The sequence below is a fragment of the Cricetulus griseus genome, chromosome 6 (assembly GCF_003668045.3).
Source record: "Cricetulus griseus strain 17A/GY chromosome 6, alternate assembly CriGri-PICRH-1.0, whole genome shotgun sequence".
In the NCBI taxonomy this organism is placed as follows: domain Eukaryota; kingdom Metazoa; phylum Chordata; class Mammalia; order Rodentia; family Cricetidae; genus Cricetulus; species Cricetulus griseus.
The window spans coordinates 23304414-23327462 of NC_048599.1; the positions used below are offsets into that span (position 1 = coordinate 23304414).

The 23049-nt window shown below is 44.2% G+C and overlaps 1 protein-coding gene across 8 annotated transcripts in view; it reads right to left on the bottom strand.

The window, feature by feature from the left end:
* Phf20 (PHD finger protein 20) overlaps positions 1–23049 on the bottom strand; it is a 102141-nt gene that overhangs the window by 13495 nt on the left and 65597 nt on the right. For 7 of the 8 annotated variants that reach the window (XM_027421324.2, XM_027421320.2, XM_035446496.1 and 4 more), the window contains 7 exons: positions 20791–20904; positions 19765–19953; positions 18168–18347; positions 6207–6485; positions 2643–2741; positions 1477–1641; positions 584–762 (listed from right to left, as the gene is read on the bottom strand). In XM_027421324.2, coding sequence (XP_027277125.1) covers positions 584–762; positions 1477–1641; positions 2643–2741; positions 6207–6485; positions 18168–18347; positions 19765–19953; positions 20791–20904 — 1205 coding nt within the window. The remainder of the gene's footprint in view (positions 1–583; positions 763–1476; positions 1642–2642; positions 2742–6206; positions 6486–18167; positions 18348–19764; positions 19954–20790; positions 20905–23049) is intronic. The other variant, XM_027421322.2, reaches the window with a different exon arrangement.

Sequence of the window (23049 nt, forward strand, 5' to 3'; positions counted from 1 at the left end):
AAGCCCATCAACTAAAAGGATAAAACATATAAATTCAACTATGTACTTTAAATCGAGTCAATTTCAAAATCTGATGCCATCTACATAAAAACAAAGCAAACCAAGGGGGCTGGGCCCATTCTTCCTAATGGAGCGTATTAATGCATGGTGGGCTGCCAGTCCTTTTATTGTAACACCTGCTGCCGCTGACACAGACAGACAGACAGACACAGACACACACACCTCTCAAGTAACACCAAGTAACAGTGGCAGATAAATTATAAAACCACAGGGGAAATTTATGTCAAAGAGAAGACTGTCCATAAAGAAGACTGAATTGCCACTCCAGTCCAAGTTCCTGTTGCCCACCCAACTCCTCACTGTGGGACACAGGCAAGGTTGTCCTCTTTAGCCTCAATGACTCCTTTCTCATTCTGTTTACAGCAGCCTAGAATTCTCAGAAAGCTGGACTAAAATGCAAACTTGGTCTGCTGCTGGGAATGGTGCACACTGGGGGTGGCTGACACAGCTCACTGCGGGCCTCACATACTCTCGGATGATCAGTTTGTCCTCTCCTAACCTGTGTTCTGAGAGCTCTACTTGCCTGAATCATGAAGTCATTTTCCTCTTGGACTTCACAGATGCAACGGACCACCTCAAAGTCATAGCGGTCGTCAGCATCAAGGTCCTCATCTGGGTTGGTGGTCACATCCACATCTGGACCAAATTCGTCATCACTCCAAAGAAAGCTCTCGGAAGAGGACTCGCTCAAATTATCCTCCTCTGGAAGGAAAGGGAGGGGGGCAACAGTCAGTGCTCTAAACTCACAGATGACATTTCTGAACATTACACTGTCTCAGCCACTCCTCCAGGGACTTCCATGGCCTGGAAAAGGACACTGCTCTCAGGGCTTGTTACTAGAACAGCTCAAATGATGCATGCTGTCTGCCAAGGGCGGAACGACATGACCTCATTTCATTAAGGGACCACGAAGGGGCTCCCAGAACCCCTGTAGCCGTCAGAAGATTGACTTCTTGTGAGCCACACACACCATCACCCTAAGGACTCGAAAATGCTCCCTAGCTGTCCCCAGGCAGACAGGACCTGGCTTATAGCCATCTCTGTCCACAGTCACCTTTGAGGTTCTGTGCATCATAGGGCAAGAGGCAGGGCCAACTGCAGGGATAAGGCTAGACCCCAGTGCCAGACTACTTACAGTCACAAAGCCCTCACTCTACACCACACCCACTGGTCAGATGCTACACACTTTCTAGCAGGGATAAGGCTAGACCCCAGTGCCCAATTACTTACAGTCACAGAGTCCTCACTCCACACCACACCCATTGGTCAGATGTCACACACTTTCTAGCAGGGATAAGGCTAGACCCCAGGGCCTGACTACTTACAGTCACTGATTCCTTACTCTACGCCACACCCACTGGTCAGATGCCACACACTTTCTAGCAGGTGATGGATCAGGTGAGAGTGAGCTCTTACCACATGCTTTCAGCTTCCCTTTATGGTTTCCATTATCTGAAACATGGAGCTGCGGGCTCATATGGACTCCAGGCTTGTGTGAGGACCCACACCTGGTGACAGCAAATGCTTTGGGTGGAGAAGGTTCCTGGGAGGTGTCACTGATGTCTTCACTGCAGGGACATTCTACAAGAACAGCAACCCAAGGTACCATCAGACATCCCAGAAGCAACCCAATAGCAAGCAGTCTGCAGTTCAGAGAGCTCCAAGGCCTGGGGCAGCACTACAGAGAGGGGCGAAGGGTAGTTACTTCCTCCTCCCCCTTGCCCTTCTTTTCTGGTAAAATGGTTTTTGTTAAGTCAAAGGGGTACCGAGAATAAAACACGGCATCGCTTTACCTCCCAAGGTCAAACAGAGACTTATTTGTTTCTTGGAGACAGGGTTTCTCTGTGTAGCCCTTGCTGGCCTGGAACTCAGATTTGCCTGCCTCTGCCTCCCAAGTGCCAGAAGAGATTTTTTTTAAACACTGTTGTTGAGATTGAAACACGCTTTTCAAGAATTGAAGCTTTTCTAGAGAGTTAGGTGTTTAACAGTTAATCAAGTAAACTATGAAGATTATGCACACCTGTAATCTCAGTGCTTGGGAGGCTGGAGCTCGAAGGATTGAGAGTTTGAGAGCAACCTGAGCTACACGGTGAGGTCTAGGCTAGCCTGAGCTAAAGAGTAAGTCCATGTCTCAAAAAACTCAAGAGAAAAAGTTATTATGTAAAAAGCTATTCCTGTGCACATCCATATACTTCCCCACGACAGGGCACACAGCCAACGCAACAAGTGGGGAGGCTAGTCAAACCTTCTGAGATCTGAGTGAGGGGTCGGCAAGATGGCTCAGAGGGAAAAGAAATTTGCTGCACAAGTCTGATGACCTAAGTTCAATCCTTGGACCCAAAGTGGGAGGAGAGAATTAGTTCCTGAAATTGCCCTCTGACCTCCACATGTTCCCTGAGGCACATGCACTGTAGAATGTGGACACCTTCACTTGCACACATCGTAAGTGCACATGCAATAATAATAAGCTCAATGTCTTCAAGAGTCGGGTGAGTGTTCTGCCTCAACCCACACCCTCTTCCAAGGCCCATGCTGAGCCTGCTAGTCATTCCTAGGTGGGCAAGCCCTCCAGGGAAAATTACCAGGCTTGGTTTTCTTTTTCTTTTTCTTCTTCTTCTTTGGCTTCACTCTCACAAGCTCTTTGAATTTCTTTTCTTTATTCTTTTCCTTCTCCTTTGCAGCTAGAATTAAACACATTCAAGAATTATTACTTTAATGTTTATTTACATTTATGAGGTCTTGTTCTTAGTAATCAAGTATGTACAAGGCAAAAAACTAACACAATCCCTGACCTGGTCCTGCCCGGGAGGGTCCCTGCCGCCCAGGAGATACAGAGTGGGAGCTGGTGGGACCTTTGGAGACGTGAAATGTGCATCACTTATTTACCATATGTCTACAGCTGCTTTCTTGTCTCAGCTGCCAAGCTGAGGACTGAGGACAGACTTCAGGGCCCTCAAAGATGACAGTATTATCTGGCCCTTGATAGGAAAGTGCACTGATGCTCAGGAGGAAGAGGCAGGTGGATCTCATGAGTTCAAAACCAACTGGTCTACCTAGCAAGTTCCAGGCTAGCCAGAGCTACGTAATGAGACTTTGTCTCAATAATAATAATAATAATAATAATAATAATAATAATAATAATAATAAAATTGTCAGGAAAAAAAAGTTGTTATAGAAAAAAATAAACCACACTCTATCTAGTATAAGTCTTGGGATACGAACTGTGAGCACTGTTCCCAAAATGGGAACTACAAATGGACATGATCTAAATGCTCAATATGGCCCCTCTCCTACCCAGTACCACAGACCTCTCCCTTTCATTTATCCTTGCTATATGAGTAGACATTGTGTCCCCAGAGTCTCTGCACAGCATCTCTGCACTTGTCCCTGGGGCAGGACTCCTGCCAGCAGGCTTGAAAGTAGGTGCCTTTTCTATAACGGAGTCATGTTCCCAGCCTCCTACACGGAGGTTTAACCTAGAAAGAACACTATGGAATGGAAGAGAAAGCGATTCACCTTTAGTCTCACCAAGTACAGCCAGCTGAAGGACAGAGAGCTACAGAGGCCAACAAACTGAACACCACTCCCACCCATTCATAGCTACTGGGCACTAGACATATACAGCTGCTTTGTACTGATTTATGTTTCCTACATAGAAAACCCAAGATGGGTTTTAAAGACTGACTTCTATGAAAAATATATAAACTAGATAAGTCATGACTTTTTTTTTTTTTAAAGATTTTGTTTATTTATTATGTATACAGCCTTCTGCCTGCATGCCAGCAGAGGGCACCAGGTCTCATTCAAGGTGGTTGTGAGCTGCCATGTGGGTGCTGGGAATTGAACCTGGGCACTCTGGAAGAACAGTCAGTGCTCTTAACCACTGAGCCATCTCTCCAGCCCCCGAGAAGTCAGGATTTTGGGAGGTGTTTTTGTTTTTTGTTTTGTTTTTTTTTTCTTGAGACAGGGTTTCTCTATGGCTTTGGAGGCTGTCCTGGAACTAGCTCTTGTAGACCAGGCTGGTCTCGAACTCCCAGAGATCCACCTGCCTCTGCCTCCCAAGTGCGCCACCACCACCCGGCAGAAGTCATGATTTTTATGTTGATGACACACTAAATGGTTAAGTCATATGTCCACTACACAGGATATGTTCTGAGAAACTCATCCTTAGTTAATTTCAATGTCCAAACAACACAGAATGTGCACAAACTCCAATGGCTGCAATGTCACAGACAACATAATTTTATGACGTTATAGTTGTACACATGCTCTGCCACTGACCACATTGTCACAAGGTGCCACAGGCTATTTTGGATATACTAAATATACTATTAAAAGCATTCTTTCTGGCCAGGGTTGGTGGCGCATGCCTTTAATCCCAGCACTCAGGAGGCAGAGGCAGGGGGATCTCTGTGAATTTGTGGCCAGCCTGGTCTCCAGAGCGAGTGCCAGGATAGGCTCCAAAGCTACACAGAGAAACCCTGTCTCGGAAACAAAACAAAACAAAACAAAAAGCATTCTTTCTTTTCATATTTTTAAAATGTGACTACTCAATAATAGAAAACTGTGGACTGGAGAGATAGCTCAGTGGTTAAGAGCACTGGCTGTTCTTCCATAGTGCCCAGGTTCAATTCCCAGCACCCACATGGCAGCTCACAACTGTTTGCAACTCTAGGTCAGCGGATCTGACATCTTCACACAGATAAACATGCAGGTAAAATACCAGCATACATAAAATAAAACCCAAATAATTTAAAAAAAAATAGTAAACTGCGCATGTGGTTCACATTCCTGGTGAGTAACACAACACAAATGATCAACCCTAATCCTGATGCATTATGTCTTCCTAGCACAACTAAAGAATGCCTTCTCACTGGGCCAGAGATCTTAGACCCCATGCTCCTACCCCATTATTCCACAAAGTGTCTTCTTACACTCCCCTGGAGACACTAGCAGGTGCCTCAAAAATTCCATATTGCATTTAATATTGGAGATGTGTGTGTGTGTGTGTGTGTGTGTGTGTGTGTGTGTGCGCGAGATATGGTATATGTATAAGACTGTACAGGTGTGCTCACCCTTGCATGTGTGTATGGACACCAGATACTGATGCTGAATGTTTTCAATCACTATCTTACCCTTTGATAGCATCTGGCCAGGCTGGTTGGCCAGTGAGCCTCTGAGATCAATGTCTCCTCCTCCCCACACCCCCAGCTCTGAGATTCCAGCCCCACCCCACCGCACCTGGCTTTTACATGGGTGCTTGGGACCCAAACTGTAGTTCTCACATACACAGTGCGTGTTTTACCCACTAACCTGTCCTCCTAGCTCAATACCTACACTTCAGTAACAGAGATCTAACCAAAATAAATAAATAAAACCTGTGCTGATACTACAAATTCAGATGTAAATAAATAACCTTAGAAGACTGTAGAGTTTATTGGAAATCTGCTGGGTCATGGTGGTGCAGTTCTGTAGTCTTAGCACTCTGGAAGCAGAGACTAAGGGATTTGGAGTTCAAAATCATTCTCAATACTTAAAGAACAGTCTGGCATAAATGAGACTGTCTAAAAACAATGCAATTTATTGCAAATTTATAATAATTCTGAAATACTCTTGGAAACACAGTTTCTTTCAATTTTAGAAGAAACCTCAAAGGGGGGTGGGGGGGGAGTGTCCTCTGCCGAGGTAGGAAGGGAGACTTGGTGGTGGCTGCACAGTGCATTGTGGATTCTGTACTGAGTACTTTTAGAAAGCATCTTGTGGTTCAGTGAAGGGTTAGAGGGTTCACATCTGTACCCAGCAACAAACAGACTCACACTCACTTTTAAGTCTTTTGAACTTTTGTCCTGACAGGAATGGGATATGGATTTGTGGGGTAGCATGGTGGCACCCATCTGCCCTGGGACCAACTTTTGCTGATCTCAGAGCTCCTTTGCTTGATGGTTCCCACTTGGGAGTGCCTCAGCCTTCACATCAATTCCCTCAATGTCACATGAACAGAGAGAGGCAGAGCTTCCTGCTTCCTCCAGGAGGGCTTCAGTTCCACAATGTAACTCCCAAGAACCACTTCCTCAACTGGACCATCAACCTAAGGCAACTTTCCATCTTAGAAATGCCAGAGCCCTCCACAGAACCAAGACACTCACTTGGGGAGCTGGCAGAGACCCGCTTCCTGGTCAGGCTCTCCTGGCCAGCCTTGTCAGGCACTACAGAGCCCCGAGTCTGCACATGCCTCTTCCCTGGGCTCTCCTCTGGCTCTGGTGACTTCTCCATTCCATGAAAATACTTCATATGATAGTGCAGCAGTTTAGCTTTTCGGAAAAATTTCAAACAGTCCACAACCTTGCATCGAAACTTGTGGTCTAGATCCACAGCTGGCACATTCAATGTCACAAAGTCATCTGTTTTCTTCAAAGTATTTGGAACTGTAAAAAAAAAAAAAAAAAACAACAAAAAAAAAACAACAAAAAAAAAGTGAAGAGTCCTGGATCGGCTGGCTATTACGGAATGTGCATCAGCACACAGGCACAAAAAGGGGCAGTGGCAGGCAAACCCTGCCCAAGACATCAAAACGCACTGCTACCTCCCAAAACACTGTTTGGAGAGAAGGGATCCAACTTCCAGGAAACAACCTTGATTCAGTGTTAGAAAGAGAGGAGACTGACACAGCCTTGGTCCTCAGGGTTTCACAGACCTTGGGCAGAACTGGGGGAAATGCTAGAGTGACTTGTGTGCTAGACTAGATTTAAATTCACCACCATTCTTTGCCAGTCTGTGTGGACAGAGCCAGAGGTCTCTTATGAAACCAAGGGGGTTTTACAATAGTATTTGTACAGAGCTTTGAAATGTTACCATGCACTGATTTTTTTCTTTTTTTTCTTTTTCCAAGACAGGGATTCTCTGTGTAGTTTTGGAGCCTATCCTGGCACTCGCTCTAGAGACCAGGCTGGCCTCGAACTCACAGAAATCCACATGCCTCTGCCTCCTGAGTGCTGAAATTAAAGGCGTGAGCCACCAATGCCCAGCTCCATGCACTGATTTTAAACAACCTAAATACTGCAAACAAACACACAAAGCAACCAAGCAGGTGAATAAGAGAGCATGAGAGCTGGGCAGTGGTGGCGCACACCTTTTATCCCAGCACTTGGGAGGCAGATGCAGAGGACCAGCCTGATCTACAAGAGCTAGTGCCAGGACAGCCTCCAAAGCCACAGAGAAACTCTGTCTCAAAAAACCAAGAGAGAGAGAGAGAGAGAGAGAGAGAGAGAGAGAGAGAGAGAGAGAGAGAGAGAGAGAGAGAAAGAGAGCAAGCGCATGAGAACCCAGGACTCAATGAGTAAATTTCAACTTTGAGCCTCCTATATTCAAATAAGCAGAGGATAACAGTCTGCAATGTACCATGATGGAGGAAAGCTGTCACAGGGTCTTCATATGCCTCAGAAACTCAGTTCTGAGGCACAGCTGGGTGTTAGGAGTGGACACCTGTTATTTGAGTACTCGTGAGGTAGAAGCAAGACAGTCTCAAGTTCAAGGCCAGCCTGAAATACACTTGCAGAAGGCCCAGTGCAATTCCCAGCACCCGCATGGTAGCTCACAAACATCTGTAAACTCCAGTCCCGGGGGATTCAACACCCTCTTCTGGTCCCCTTGTACCCCGCATGCATATGATACACAGATAAAAATGCAGGAGCAACAGCCAAACACTTAAAATACATAAATATTTTCGTAAAAGGAGAGAGGGAAGGGAGGGAGGAGGGAGGGAGGGAGGGAGAAGGGAAAGATATTGTTCATTAAAGATCTCCCTTCATGGGGCTGGAGAGATGGCTCAGAGGTTAAGATCACTGACTGCTCTTCCAAAGGTCCTGAGTTCAATTCCCAGCAACCACATGGTGGCTCACAGCCATCCGTTATGAGATCTGGTGTCCTCTTCTGGTGTGCAGATATACATGGAAGCAGAATGTTGTATACATAATAAATAAATAAAATCTTAAAAAAAAAATCTCCCTTCACAGTGCCCTCAACCCAATAGGAGTAATTATCTTTTATACTCCATCTCTACAGAATATCTTTAAGGGAATTTTCTTGGGAGACATAAATTTTCCCTTAATGCAATGACATACTTTCTATTAAGTCACATGCTAAATCTCTGGTAAATATCATGATTATTTTTGCAAGTACCATCAAAAGAAAAAAAATGTTTAAATCTTAAACTCAATCTAAGTTAGACACTACATTTCAAAAATCTTCACTTCAAAACTGGGTTGGAGATCTGGTGAACGCTGTTATAGGATGAACTTTAACAAAAAACCTACAGCATGAACACATGTCAAATCAGAAGGCCTTCAGAACAGTTTATGCCCATGCTAAGAAACAAAGAAGATCTAAAATAGTAACAGGTAAGAGGGAAGGTAATGAAGTGAGTTGGGAAATATGCTGTTCAGATATAGAACTCCAGAAAAGGTATCAATGGGAGGAATCCAAAACTCAAGCCTCTAATCTCACTGTGTAACCCAGGCTGGCTCTGACCTCGTGGCTAGCACCCTTCAGAATGCTGTATTTCAGATATGAGCCACCATATCTGGCACTAAAATTCTATGTTTAAAAGGAAAAAAAAAAAAAAAGACCCCAGCAAAACCAGCCTTTTGTGAACAGAGACAGGTGGATCTCTGCGAGCAAGAGGCTAGCCTGGACTATACAGTGAGACCCAGTGTTCAATCAGAACAATCAAAAAAGACTTCTTCCCTCAGAAGTATGTTCTCATGCACAAACACACACCTATACACGCCAGGTTCTCTGGAGTTTTCTCCTCTTGGATCTATTAGATTGAACCATTTATGTAGGTTTTTATTATTATTAAATTTTGTTTTATTTATGACTGTTTTGTTTGCATGTATGTTTATGTACTGCATGCAAGCCTGGGGCCTGTGGAGACCAGAAGAGTGTTGGGTCCCCTGGAACTGTAGTTAAGTCAGTTGTGAGACTCCTTTTGAGTTCTGGGAGTTAAGCCTGGTCCTCTGGGAGAGTAGCACGTACTACTGTCGATTTCTAAAGGTTAAATATCGGCTAGTTTGTATGGCTCAACTTAATAAGCCCCTTTCATAATCTTTCAACAACCATCTCAGACAACTCTAAAACTGCATGAACAGACTTAAGGTCAAAGGGCATCAAAGCCTGACAGCAATAGTCTACGGGTGACAAGAGGTCAAGTACAGGCATGATGAACCCCAACATTCTTGAATCTTGTTTGAAGCCCTAAGTTGGGATCCTCTTGTTTGTAATGGAAAAGCTGAATGCCAAAACAGTAACATCTTTGAATTAAATAAAATCTATGGGCTGGAGAGATGGCTCAGTGGTAAAGAGCACGAACTGCTCTTGCAGAGGATCCAGGTTCAAATCCCAACATCCATGTTAGGCTTGGGCTTTGGTGTGAAACCATCTGTAACTCTAGTTTCTGGGAATCTAATGTCCTTGTCCAACCTCTGTGGGTACTGCAGTTACATCAGCAAGCACATTCATGCATACACACTATCGTGGACAGACAGACAGACAAACACACATAAACACACACACACACTCGCACATGTGCACTGTAGGCTAGTTCCATGAAGAATCGTCATTCTCATTAGTAAAAAATGTGACCCCAGCTAAGTATGGTAGAATATGCCAGTAATCCTAGCACTACGAGGCTAAGGTAAAGGACTGGGAGTGTGAGGCAGCCTGGGAAGATAGTAAGTCCCAGATCAGTCTGGGCTACACTACATAGTGAGACCTTGCCTCAAAAAGCAACATACAATAAAACAATAGGCTTGGCAGGACGGTGGTGGCGCATGTGTTTAATCCCAGCACTTGGGAGGCAGAGGCAGGTGGATCTCTGTGAGTTCGAGACCAACCTGGTCTATAAGAGCTAGTTCCAGGACAGCCTCCAAAGCCACAGAGAAACCCTGTCTCGAAAAAACAAAACAAAACAACCACAACAAAAAAACCAAAACAACAACAAACAACAAAACAAAACAAAACAAAACAAGGGGCTTGTGTGGTAACTTGGTTGGTAGAGCGCTTGCCTTGAATGCTTTCACTTCCGGCACTGTACAATCTGAGGTGGTACACATTGGTTACCTTTGCACTCAGGAGTTAAAGGCAGGATAACTAGAAATCCAAAACTATCCTAAGCTATACATGGAGTTCAAGGCCAGTCAGTTGTGAATCACCTCCTGACTCTGTATGTTCAGGGTCAACTGCACACTTATACACACACTACCAACTGCATAAGCAAAGTGGCTATGAAGCCATATGCAGGCTTCACAGTTGGATGGTCTGTTCAAATCCTGGATCCCCAACTTACTTCCTTTGCCTCGTGTGCAGAGTGGAGATAATAAAGGCAACCTATCACTGAGTTATGAGAATTGAATAAATTATATGTCAAGAGTCTTTCAGAGGGCTGCCTGAGATTTGAGTGCACAATAAATATGGGCTAGTATTACTCTACAGGATTATTTTGTACTTATGAGCAGCTTTTCTGGAATTGACCTGAATAAGCAGAAGAGAGAAGTGTGTCATTCCCCTCCCCCGCCACCCTGCATCTTCACTGCATAGTCACAACAGCTCAGCCCTTTATTAGCCACACATGTAAGCTGCCTGAGTCAGTCGGGTTCTTTAGTTTCTTGCCTATAAAAGTGACAAATATCCTCAAAAAACTATATGGTAAATTACAATTACCCCTAATGAATTCCACCCGATTGTTTTAGTCTAAGACCTTGGTAATTTTTTTTCATCAATTTTGGTTTTTGGAGGGGGAAAAGTTCTTGCTATGTAGGCTATTGTACCTACAAACTCTAGACTTCCTGCCTCCCTGTTGCAAGTCATGGGATTATAGGCCTGCTCAATATGCCCAGCGAGAACTTTGTAATTCTTACTGTGCAAACCTATACATTCTTTACCCAAGTCAACAAAAGAAGGGAAGCCCTCACAACAGCCTTCAGCACAAAGGACCCGGAAGTGCCAGTAAAATGCCCCAGTCACCATCTTCAAGTAGCCGAAGACTGGGGTCTTCCCCTGAAAGTTTTCAGATGGGAGCCCAATCCTAGATAACCCCTGGCTGAGTCAACCATATGGATTATGAGAAAATAAAAATGTACAAAGCCTCTGTGTTTGCAGTCATACTATTACACTGTAATAGAAAATGCAGAGTGGGATGGAGGCTTCTTATTTCCTATAGACCTGTAATAGAGAAATCAGGCATACATGTATGTGTATTTACATGCGTGCATATGGATTCCTTTCTGCATGCAGAGCAATCAAGGGTTTGGCAGGTCTGTGTTTTCACCTGTGTCCAATGGGGAGAAAGCCAGGGCCTTCTGGCTATTGGCAGCATTCATCTCCTCAGAGGCTAGTACGTTATAAATTATACATACCTGGGTAATGATTTATATTTTTCCTATTAAAATAAATATATACTACTTCATACTTCTGAAAGAGCTTTTAAACTAGGTTAGCTTTTGTTTGTTTGGTTTTGGTTTTTCAAGACAGGGTTTCTCTGTGTAGCTTTGAAGCCTGTCCTAGAACTAGCTCTTGTAGACCAGGTTGGTCTCAGAGATCTGCCTGACTCTGCTTCTGAAGTGCTGGGATTAAAGGCTGCATTCCAGAGTCCAGCCTAGATTAGCATTTTTATTGTTTTGTGCTGCTGCTGCAGTGCTAGGGGGTTGAACCCAATTTGTTCACTGTAAAAGCCCACTTTAGGGGCTAGATCAAAGGCTCAGCAGTTAAAAGCACTGGTTGCTTTCTTTCAAAGGATCTGGGTTCAATTCTCGGCACCCAAGTGGTTCCTCACAACAGTCTGTAACTCTATTTTCAGGAAGGCTCTCTGATGGGGGAAGTACTTTTGTGTATGTTTGTCTTATTGATTGTTTGATAAAGTTCTACTTGGCTAATGGCAGTACTAGGAGTCAAAGAGGATTCTGGTAAATGTAGTAGAGAAGTGGTGATCCAGGTAGGAAGTGACATAGCAAGGAGACTCATATTTAAAGAAGGAGAAATAGGAAGTGTCCCTCTTTTCCCCTCCGCTCCTGCTCCAGCGGCACAATGTGATCCACCAGCAAGTAGGGACGCCAATAAGGTGTCCAATAAGATAAGTCTTATAAAATATATAGGTTTATGATAATTGAGCTAACAGATGAGAATCCTAGTCATTGGCCAAGCAGCTTTGAACTTAATACAAGTTTCTGTGTATTCATTTGGGCCTAACTCGGGAAGGCGGCTGGCTTTGTAAAGCTCACATGTGGCGGTGGTGCAAAGACAGACACAGGCAAAACACCCTCCCACACACAAAAAATTTAATAAAAAAGCTAGACCTACTTTAAACTCTTTTTGTATGCCCATTGCCAATATCTCAAAACCTCAGGTAGATGACACTCATAACGCTAAAAATGGCCTAATTCTGTGTCCTCAGCACTATATTGTTTTTTAAAATCATTGTTCCACAACAAGCTTCAGTTCCCACCTTAGCCAGCACCACCTGGCCCTGATGACGGCTTCATGCTCTCCCTACTCACATGCTGTGCCTCCTCTCCCTGCCATCATCCCTGGCTCAGCCAAGTCTTCACTTCCATCTAGGCCCAGCTCACTCACGGTGTGAGAAGGGTTCCAGATGGCCCCCTCTGGCAGGGAGCACATGCCATCTACTGCTGGCACAGTGACTACGTACTGTACCTCACCCTGGCACTCAGCATCTGCTGCTGGATTCTATCACCTGTCACTTCTCTAGACACAGGGAAGGAGTCACTTCTCATTGTTTGGTGCTGCCTCAGCACCAGGATCTAACAGGGCATTCATATTTTCTGACATGTTCTGTGCAATAATGCCATAACACAGTATTTACAGGTCTGTAAAAAAACAACTTTCTCTACTCTGAAGCAATGAAAAACAATCCAAGAGTGACCCAAAGAGCTTTTAATTCACAATACTAGTCAAATGTTAAAATTAAAATGTCATAATAATAAATTACAATGTCCATGAATTTATCAGTTAAATTATGGCAAATGTGGCCAAATATGGGAGACAGAGGCAGGTGGATCTCTGTGAGTGGAGACCAGCATGGTCTACAAGAGACAGTTCTGGGACAGTCTCCAAAGCCACAGAGAAATGCTGTCTCAAAACAAAACAAAACAAAACGAAATTATGGCAAATCTGCATTATCTACCCCTCCCTCCCTCCCTCCCTCCCTCCCTCCCTCCCTCCCTCAAAGACAGTCTTACTATGTTACCTTAGCTGTCTTGGAGCTCACTATGAGACCAGGCTGGCTTGAAACTCACAGATATCCTCCTGCCTCTGCTTCTCAAACACTGGGTATTAAAGGGGTGAACCACCATGTCAGATGTAACTTTTTCTTTATGAGACATAATCTCATGTATGCCAGACTGGCCAACTGGTCATGAACTTCTGATCCTTGTGCTTGGAATTGCAGCTGTGTACTCCCATATCTGGGTTATGTGGTGCTGAGTTTTGAGCCCAGGCTTCCTCCAAGCTAAGCAAGCATTCCACCAAATGAGCTACAGCCCAGGCCTGTATTGTGTAATCCTAACCAACCATTAAATAGAATAAATCAGGATGAGTAGAGCACTTGCATAGCATATGTGAGGCTGTAGTTCCATCCTCGGCAGTACAAAGTGTGCGTGCGTGCGTGCGTGCGTGCGTGCGTGCGTGTGTGTGTGTCCTAGGCACAGTGGTACAGGCCTGTAATGCTAGCACCTCAGAGTTAGAGGCAGCAGGATTGGGAGTCCATCCTCATGTACAAAGTGAGCTCAAAGCCAGGCTGCCAGGCTGGGCCACACAAGACTCCATCCAAAAAAAGAAAGACAAAGTAAAGGGCAAAGAATGAGGTAGGTCAGCATTTACTAACCTGTTTGACCTCAACATATACTGTTAGGTGACAATGGCAAGCTGCTACTACATACATGTGAATGACCCCACTCAAGCTTACAACTGAAAACAACAAATAATAAGAATACAACCAAAGAGCAAGGTGTAATGGGTCAAGCCTATAATTCCAGCACTCAGAGGCTAAGGCAGGAGGACTGCTGTGAGTTTAAGGACTACCTGGACTGCAGAGTAAGACCCTGTCTAAAATTAATTATTAAGGGTGGCAGAAGATCTAGCTCAGCTGACAGAAGGCCTGGCTGCTTTGTACAAAGCCTTAGCTCCAGCCCCCAACCCTGAATACACCAAGTTTGGTGGCCTACAATCCCAGCACTCTGGAAGTGGAGACAGGAGGATCAGGAGTTGAAGATGTCCTCACCTATCCAGCAAATTCCAGGCCAATCTAGGATACAAGGAACCCTGTCTCAAAATTAATTAATTTGGGCTAGGCATGGTGGCACACACCTTTAATCCTAGCATTTTAATCCCAAGAGGCAGAGGTAGGCGGATCTCTGAGTTGGAGGCCAGCCTGGTCTACCAACCAAGTTCTAGGATAGCTGAGGCCGTTACACAGAGAAACCCTGTCTCAAAAAACAGTGACTTGAGTGTAGTGACAGCTGCTTGCAATACCAGTACCTGGCAAACTGAAGAAAGCAGATGAACAGGGAGTATATATATATGGTGTGTGTGTGTGTGTGTGTGTGTGTGTGTGTGTGTGTGTGTGTGTGTGTGTGTGTGTGTGTGTGTGTGTGTGTGTGTGTGTGTGTGTGTGTGCGCGCGCGCGCCTGTTGAGAAACTCTAAAGCAACACTCCTTTAATGCCTGTACCACCTCCTGTCCTATCCGGCGTTGCTTCATCACGTTCCCCCACATAAGAGACAGTTACGGAAATTCTACCTACTAACTGTTGTTGTTGAGACAGAATTTCACTCTGTGTCCCATATCGGCCTTGAACAAACCTGTAGCCCAGGCTGACTTTGAACTAACTGGGTAGCCCAGGGTAGTCTCAAACTCACAGTGACCCTCCATCCTCAGCCTCACAAATGGGGGGATTACATGTGTGAGCCACCATGCTCCTCTTCTCTGTACTATATTTACAACATTTTCATGGGCCTGAGATAATTTCAAATTAGACTCACTTAACAATATACTCAGGGTTGAGGGTATAACTCAGGGGTATAACCCCTTACTTGATTTGCACAAAGCCCTGAGCTCAGTCTAGCACCGCAGGAGAAAAGAAGGCATAACCAGGCACGTAGCTCAGTAACAGACTATGTACTCAGTAGGGTGAATCTATGGTTCAGTCCTTATCACTAAGAAAAAAGATAATACATACATATATGTTCACATATGTACACATGTGTATGTGTGTGCTCAGGAAAAATATATAAGATAAGTATTTTGAGGGCCAACGAGACAGCTCAGTGAGTAAAGGTGCCTGCTGTCTATGTTGACTGTGTGATTTTGATTCCCAAAACCCACGTAAAAGGTAAAAGAGAGTGAGTGAGTCATAAAGATGTCTGTTGACCTCCATGCGCCTGGTCCCAGTGAACATTTCCCAGCTCTCCCACAGAATATCAATTTCTACACAAATATACACCAAGAGAAAGCACTAAACATCCATTCCATAAGATGGCAGTGTTGCCCCAGGTGCCTGGGCTGAGCTTTGGGAGGCCCAGCTGCCAGCCTTCTCTGACATGTTGTTTATGCCAGCTGCAACTGCTGCCTAGGAGTCTCTCACACAGACATGACTCCATCTAGGTTTGGGAACACCAAAGCTGCGGCGGTAACCTATAGAACAGTCACTACCCAGTAACTATGCTGCATCTAGCAGCCCCTGCTCCCTGTGGCTGTTCTGCTGACATCTCAGCCCGTTTCCTGTTCACTTATATAACACATTCCTGGAGCATGAGTCTTTAGTGGCCTTCCTCCCGGCAAGCTTTCTGTATCATCTGTATTTCCCACAGAGCCCTTGTTTCAAAACAAACCCCAGGAACACTATTCTGCTTCTAGGACAATTGTCTCCCTTTAGCTACAAAGGCTTAAGTCCTGATCATCTACTGCATGCTGCCTCTCATTCAGAGTGGACACAAGACTGTGACAAACAAGCACCTAGGAAACAGATGGGCCTGCACCTTACATTGTACAAAATCCCTCCAGGCAGCAATTGTGCTCTCCTCTCCTGTGTTCACAGATGTGACCCAGCAGCTCATCAGGTGGGATGGGGACACGGCAGGAGGGCAGGATTTGGGACCACACTAGCAATTCATAGAAGCAGAGAGTTTTGAATGAGTTGCTTCTTCTTGCAACTTATCGGGCTCCTTTGTCTACTATAAAGTTAGACTTAACTTCAAAGTCAAGAACTCCACAAATTCCTCAAAGCAAATGGCCTCAGATTGACAGCAATTTTCTGGTTAGGTCTTAACCTATTTTAGGAAGCCTGCAATTAAGTTAAGTTAAAAAGCACACACCTGATAGGCTCATGGGCCACACAGTGCTTTGCGCCCATCTTCAAATGACTACCTGGCACCTTCCAAGACCCTTCCTCCACTCCTGCCGAAATCGCACCTCTCTCCCGGAGGCAGTTAAGAACACTAAGCCCAAGAATGCCCATTCATCTTTGTAAAATGAACAGCCAGAACTCTTTGGCACACAGGAGGACTCAGAGAGGGAGTTCTGAGTTTAGTTCCTCCACAGCAGGCACACAGGGGTGCGGACATTCTATTCTCAGTATTTATTTTAAGGGCTTCTGGAGTTCACATCTTGATTATCCATTCTGTTAGACAAAAAAACACAGGAGGGCTTAAATTGATAAGCCCACTTGGTGATACAGTGGGCTATAGACACAACTTCCCAAAGTAGAATGATTACATATCTAAGACTAGTCTTAAGAAAACAGAACCAGGAGACTTATGCCTGCAATTCTAGCGCTCAGAGGCTGAGACAGAAGAATGGCTAGGAGTTTGGGGATAGCCTGGGCTACACAGTGAGTGCTAAGCCAACTTGGGCTACAAAGTGAGTCTCAAACAAACAAACAGCCTAAAGAACCTAAGTTTGTGAAAACTACAATTCTTTTAGGCATTATGGTAAATAGACCTACTTAAAACTGCAACACTTGTTGGCTTCTAATGCTCTGTGGCAAATGCCTTTCTGTTCACTTTATAATAAACCAGCAACCACCAAGACTATGGAGGTTAGAGCTACTGATCTAGAAACCACATGAATCTATGTTCTGTACATACAGAACATTCACAAGTAAGACAGTTTAGAATAAGGTCTGGAACTTACATGCATTTAACATCTACTGATTAAATGGGTAGATGTGCAACCATACATATACAAACACAAACACACACATACTGGGGGAAAAGATGACAGGGCTAAAACAACTATAAGATCCTAGAAAGCTAGGACAAATCTTTTAGAGACAAAACAATAGAGAAACTAACCAGGTTACCTCTTTGAAGTGATCAATAAAATTGATGATAGTCAAATTTACCACAAGAGAATATAGTAACAAAATCAGAAATGAATGGAGCATAGCATTAAATTAAAGAATTTTTCCAGGAATGGTGGCGTACATCTTTAATCTCAGCACTGGGAAGAGAGAGGTAGGAAGATCTCTGTGAGTTATAGGCCAGCCTGGTCTACATAGGGGACAGCCAGAGCTACATAGTGAGATTGTCTGAAACACACACACACACACACACACACACACACACACACACACACACACACTCACTCACTCACTCGGGCTTTTATTCCAGTATGTATGTATGTATGTATGTATGTATGTATGTATGTATGTATGTATGTATGTATGTATGTATCTTTTGAGATCGCCTCACTGTGAAACCTTGGCTAGCCTGGAGCCCTCTACTTAAATGAGGCTGGTCTTGAACATGTGACAATGCTTCTACTTCTGCTTCTCTAATGTGGAGATTATAGTATAGGTGTGAAGGCCTTAAAATATTACTAATGAGCTGGGTGGTGGCTGGGGTGCTCACCTTTAGTCCCAGCACTCAGGAGGCAGAGGCAGGCCTCGCCTACAGAGCAAGTTCCAGGATAGCCAGGGCTACACGGAGAAACCCTGTCTCAGAAAACAAACAAACAAACACACACCTTATAGTTTAAGTAAAAGAGTAAGTATACACATATACAAAAGTATACACAATTAAGTTCATTCTAAACACACACCTTCAACAGTCGAAACCTCCTGCGCCTCAGCAAGAGGAGACACCGGTTCAGTTTTCATAGTGTTTTCTCCCATTGACTTGCAGTTCAACTCCAAGCCTGCAGCTCCCAGTCCATCCCCAGAGGAGTGGCAAGTTAATACAGATGAGACCTGGCCAGCTTCCAATGGAGAGTTCAACTGACCTAGAGGAAGAAATAAAGAGTGCTTGGGAAATATATATGTAAACAATCAAGAAATAAAGAGTTCCAAAACACACTAGGAAGCCTGAGACGCCTTAGAAGACAATATGTGAGGCCACTCTTCAGGGGCTGGAGGGATGGTTCAGAGTCAGACCACACACGACTCAAGTGCACATCCCAGCAGCACGTTAGGCAGTTCAAAACCACCCGCAACTCCAAATCCAGGGCATCCAATGCTCTTCTGCGGGTGTTGGAACAGACACATTAAAAAGAGAGAAAGGAAGGAAACCAGAGGGAAAAAGAGGACCAAGGTTGGTAGCACACATCTTTAATCCCAGCATTTGAAAGGCAGAGGCAGGTGGAGTTCGAGGCCAGCCTAATCTGCAGAATGAGTTCCAGGCCATAATGAGGTTTCATTTCAAAAGACAGACAGACAGACAGAGCCAGCCAACAGATGCTTCCAAGCCAGACAATCTGTAGTCAATCCCCAGTTCCTATTCGGCAAAGAAAACAAGTCCCACAAGTTATCTCCTGACCACACATCCTGTGGCACAAGTGCAGACATGCACACACAAAAATAAGTAATAGGTGATTTTTTAAAAATTAAAGAAGAAAAAAAAAAAGGCCTTCTACCCATACAGCAAGGGCTATAAGTACTTCAAAGAATTGGTTAAAGTGAAAGAAGGTCAGCAAAAATGCACACAGAGTGAGGCAGCATCAAAAAGGCAGAAAAGCAGGGCTGCCCAAGCCACGTGCTGCCAGCCTAACACACAGAATGGAAAATAAGTAAAAAACACCAAAAAAGCATCCAGACCATCAGGGAAGAACAATATACTATCAAGTGCTGCAGCACCTTCAATGGGTGATTTCAATGCACCCTAACCTGGGACTGGAGAGATGGCTCCGTAGTAAGAGCTCACATTACAGCAGTACACACTTTTAAGAGTTATTAAGACTTTTAAGAGTTATTATTAGATTATATTTTATTTCTTATTTATAAGAATATGGGGGGGTTGTTTGTTTGTAGCCTTGGCTGGCCTGGAACTCATAAAGATAGGCTTGCCTCTCTCTGCCTCCCCATGTTGAGATTAAAGGTGTGCACAACCATACCCAGCTGTGACGTGTGTTTTGCCTGCAAGTCTATCTGTGTACCACATGCATGCAGTGTCTACAAAGGCCATGTCAGATCCCTTTAGAACAGATGTTACAGGTGTTTGTGGGCCACCTAACGGGTGCTAGGCACTGAACCTGGTTCTTCTGCAAGAACAGCAAGTGCCACGGAACCATCTCTCCAGCCCTATATACATAATTAAAAAAAAATTTCAATAGAGTCTAACACAGAAGCCTATACAGAAGAATCTAGACTGGTTCCGAGTAGACAGGCACCAGGCTGGCCAAATTCAACCAGGCACTGACTCACCTTCGGTAGATTCCTTGGCACCGGGTGACTTGTCTTGTAGAGAATTCGTATCAACCATATGAACCAGATCAGGTACAACTGAGTCGGGATCTAGGGTCTCATGGGTCCCATTAGTGGATAGCCTGGAGGACCGTCTCCTGGACAAGTCTTTGTCACTGTTTTCAGAGCGGTTTTTGGTCTGTTCCTGGGCTGTAAACCATTCAGAGAGTTGTACTCAGAGACCAATAGGAAGGAAGACTTCCACGATGGCAGACTTCTGAGCTGCTCAATTCTACAAGGGCTTTTCTACAGAGGCTTCTAGAATGTCAAAGTGATTGCCTTTCCTAGTTCATAGTAAAAGCAAAACCTCTGCTAGAAAGGAATTTTACTTTGCTAAGACTTCAGTCTGGGCTGGAGAAAGCCTACAACCAAATGTCAAGAATTCAGGTTGAAGAGGTGCCAAGACACACCCCAATCTTGACCAAAGCTCTATTTTGGAAATTCCAATGTAAAAGACTGTATGCTAACCCCAAGTCAAGGCTTGTGAGAACCTATTTAGAGCTATCACAAATCCTTTTTTGAAGCCAGCATGTTTGCTTTCATATATATACATATGAATTCTAATATTCTAATAATTTCTAATATTCTATTTGGTTACAAGCATTCTCCATGTAGTGCTCCTCAAAACTCATAGAGATCAGTTTCCCTCTGCCTACCCGGTGCTGGGTTGAAGGTATGAGCCACCATGCCTAGCTAAAACTTTTCTCACCACATGAAGTCCATCCTCGCTAGGTCATATATTTCTGAAGGAATCCAAACCAAATATACTTTATGGAAATAGATACACTACTATCACTGAGCCCAGTGCAAATACAGACCACATGGGTTCTAGCAAAAACTACTGACTCAACCACATTCCATTCACATTAGCTCATGTACTCAAGGACAGTCATTAGCACTCATAAGAAACAGGACAGACATACAGACACAGAGGCTGACCCAAACAATTTATCAAATTCCAGCCACAAATATAAATTGGAGACTCACATGAATTTTTGTCAAGTCGGGAACGTTTTAATGGGATGTCACTTCCTTTTGATATTTTCCGTCTTCTCAATTCCAATGTTATTGGTTGCAAAGTTTGAGAGTTTGAGTCTACAGCTGTAATATATACGAAACACACAAAAAATTTGTAACTTCTTAGTGCCTAATTGTGCATCTTTACACAAATAAAGCAATATATATGTATATAGACTTTAAATACATGGAGAAAGAGAGAGAAGACAGACATCCTTATATGCAGATACTATAAAATCTTGGGAAGACGGTGACTCACTCTGCAGACTGACTTCCTGGATTCCTTTTTGTGGTCTTGCCTAGGACCTAGCACTTACATAACCTTCTCTTTAAAATACCACATTCCAACATGACCTCTTAAAAATACAAAGGTTTATGGGCAACATAAACCCCTTGGCAGGAGACAGGGGAGGGACAGTGTCGGTCTCTGGAGTAGATAGGATTGTAGGCAGGCACTACTGCACATGCACCTGTTTGTCTTTATTTGGAGGAGAGAGAAAATCAGACAATATTGTAAGCCCAGGCTGGTCTGACTTTAAACTCTCGATCCTCTTGCCTCTACCTCCTGGGGTTCCAGGCAGTCACCACCAATTAAGACTCCTGCAGTCTTGGGGACGCGTACCACGGGGGACAGGGTTTCAGAGTCTAGATCAGTGGTTCTCAACCTGTGCGTCGAAACCCCTTTGACAAACCTTTATCTCTAAAAATATTTACATTACAATTCATAACAGTAACAAAATTCTAGTTATAAAGTAGTAATGAAAATAATTTTATGGTTGGGATCAATACAACATGAGGAACTGTATTAAAGTTCACAGCATTAGGAAGAGGTATAGAAGGCCTTGAACTCTTGATGTAGCCAAAAATGACCCCCACTTCTCAAGTGCTGGGATGACAGGCTTGCACCACCAGTGCCTGACACTTTCAGGCATTTTGAACATCAAATCTTTTCAAAACCTGCCAACCAGGCCAGAAAAAGAAAAGAACTAAAACTAAGCAAACCCTGATCTACCCAGTACTTAGAAAACCCACCATGCAGGCTAACTCTTAAAATGTGTGCTGGGTTAGGGCTTGATTACTGTCTTCACTGTCTACCTGCTAAATCAGCTGTCACTGGTTCTAAGTGTTTTTGTTCTGTTTTGTATTGTTTGGAAGATCTAAATGAAAGTCAACCCAAATCTCAGTGTTCCAGGCACCACTGCCGATCACTAACCCAGCAGTGCAGACACTGAGCCCCTGGAGAGGCTTCATTCGCTATTTTTAATCCTAAAGCATAAGACACTCTCCTCAAATCTGAAAGATGACAACCCAAAAAGAGGCAGAAGAAAGATTAGGGAGCCCCGCAGGAAGGCAAGACTGAAGGGTCTGAGGAGGGCAGAAGAAGATAAAAGAGGACTACAGACAGGAAACAAGTGAGAGGAAAGAGAGAGAAGACTCATGTAAGACCAGTAGCTGCGGTGCGACTGAAGGAGAGAGGGAGGAGGCAATCTCCATTCTTGGCTCTTGCTATATTCAGTCTTCCCAACATACCAACACTATTGTGTTCCAAGTGGCAGAAACCTGGATCCAAGCCTGATTACAAGCTAAACATCAACACCAACCCTTCCATTCTACATAGCTCAGATTCAGATTCTGCTCCCAATCAGATCTGTGCAGTCTAGGGAGCTCAGAACTCCACCAGGTCAATGAACCAACCCAGGCTACTTGACTTTTCTAAGGGTGCCTGAACTAAGTATGCAGCATCAGACAAGCCTTCTTCCATTTGATACCACATACAAACACGGCCCTACACAGAGTGTTTCCCTAACTCTCCCCGGAACACCTCATCTGGGAAGCTTGTTAACAGTCACAAGCCCAAGGTCTCCACAGTTGCTAACCAGGAGTACTGGGGCACAAGTGCAGCCTGTTCTTACAAATGTCTCAGTCCAGTTAACAGGAAACTTGGAAAATGCCCTCTCTCTAAAACTGTTCTAGCTGATATGCAATCACATACTTACAAAAGCAATAAATGAATTTTGGGGAGACTGAAGCCATGGACGGGGGAAAGTCTATGACCTGGGACACAGATACTCAGTACACACTCCCAAGGCTCCAAGATGCAGCAGGAAGAGCTAAACTGAGCTGCAGGCGAGTCTGATTTCTACCAGTTCACACTTTCCATCTCTTCTCTCTCTCTCTCTCTCTCTCTCTCTCTGCACAACTGCCCTTCTCCAACTTTCAACAGAATGT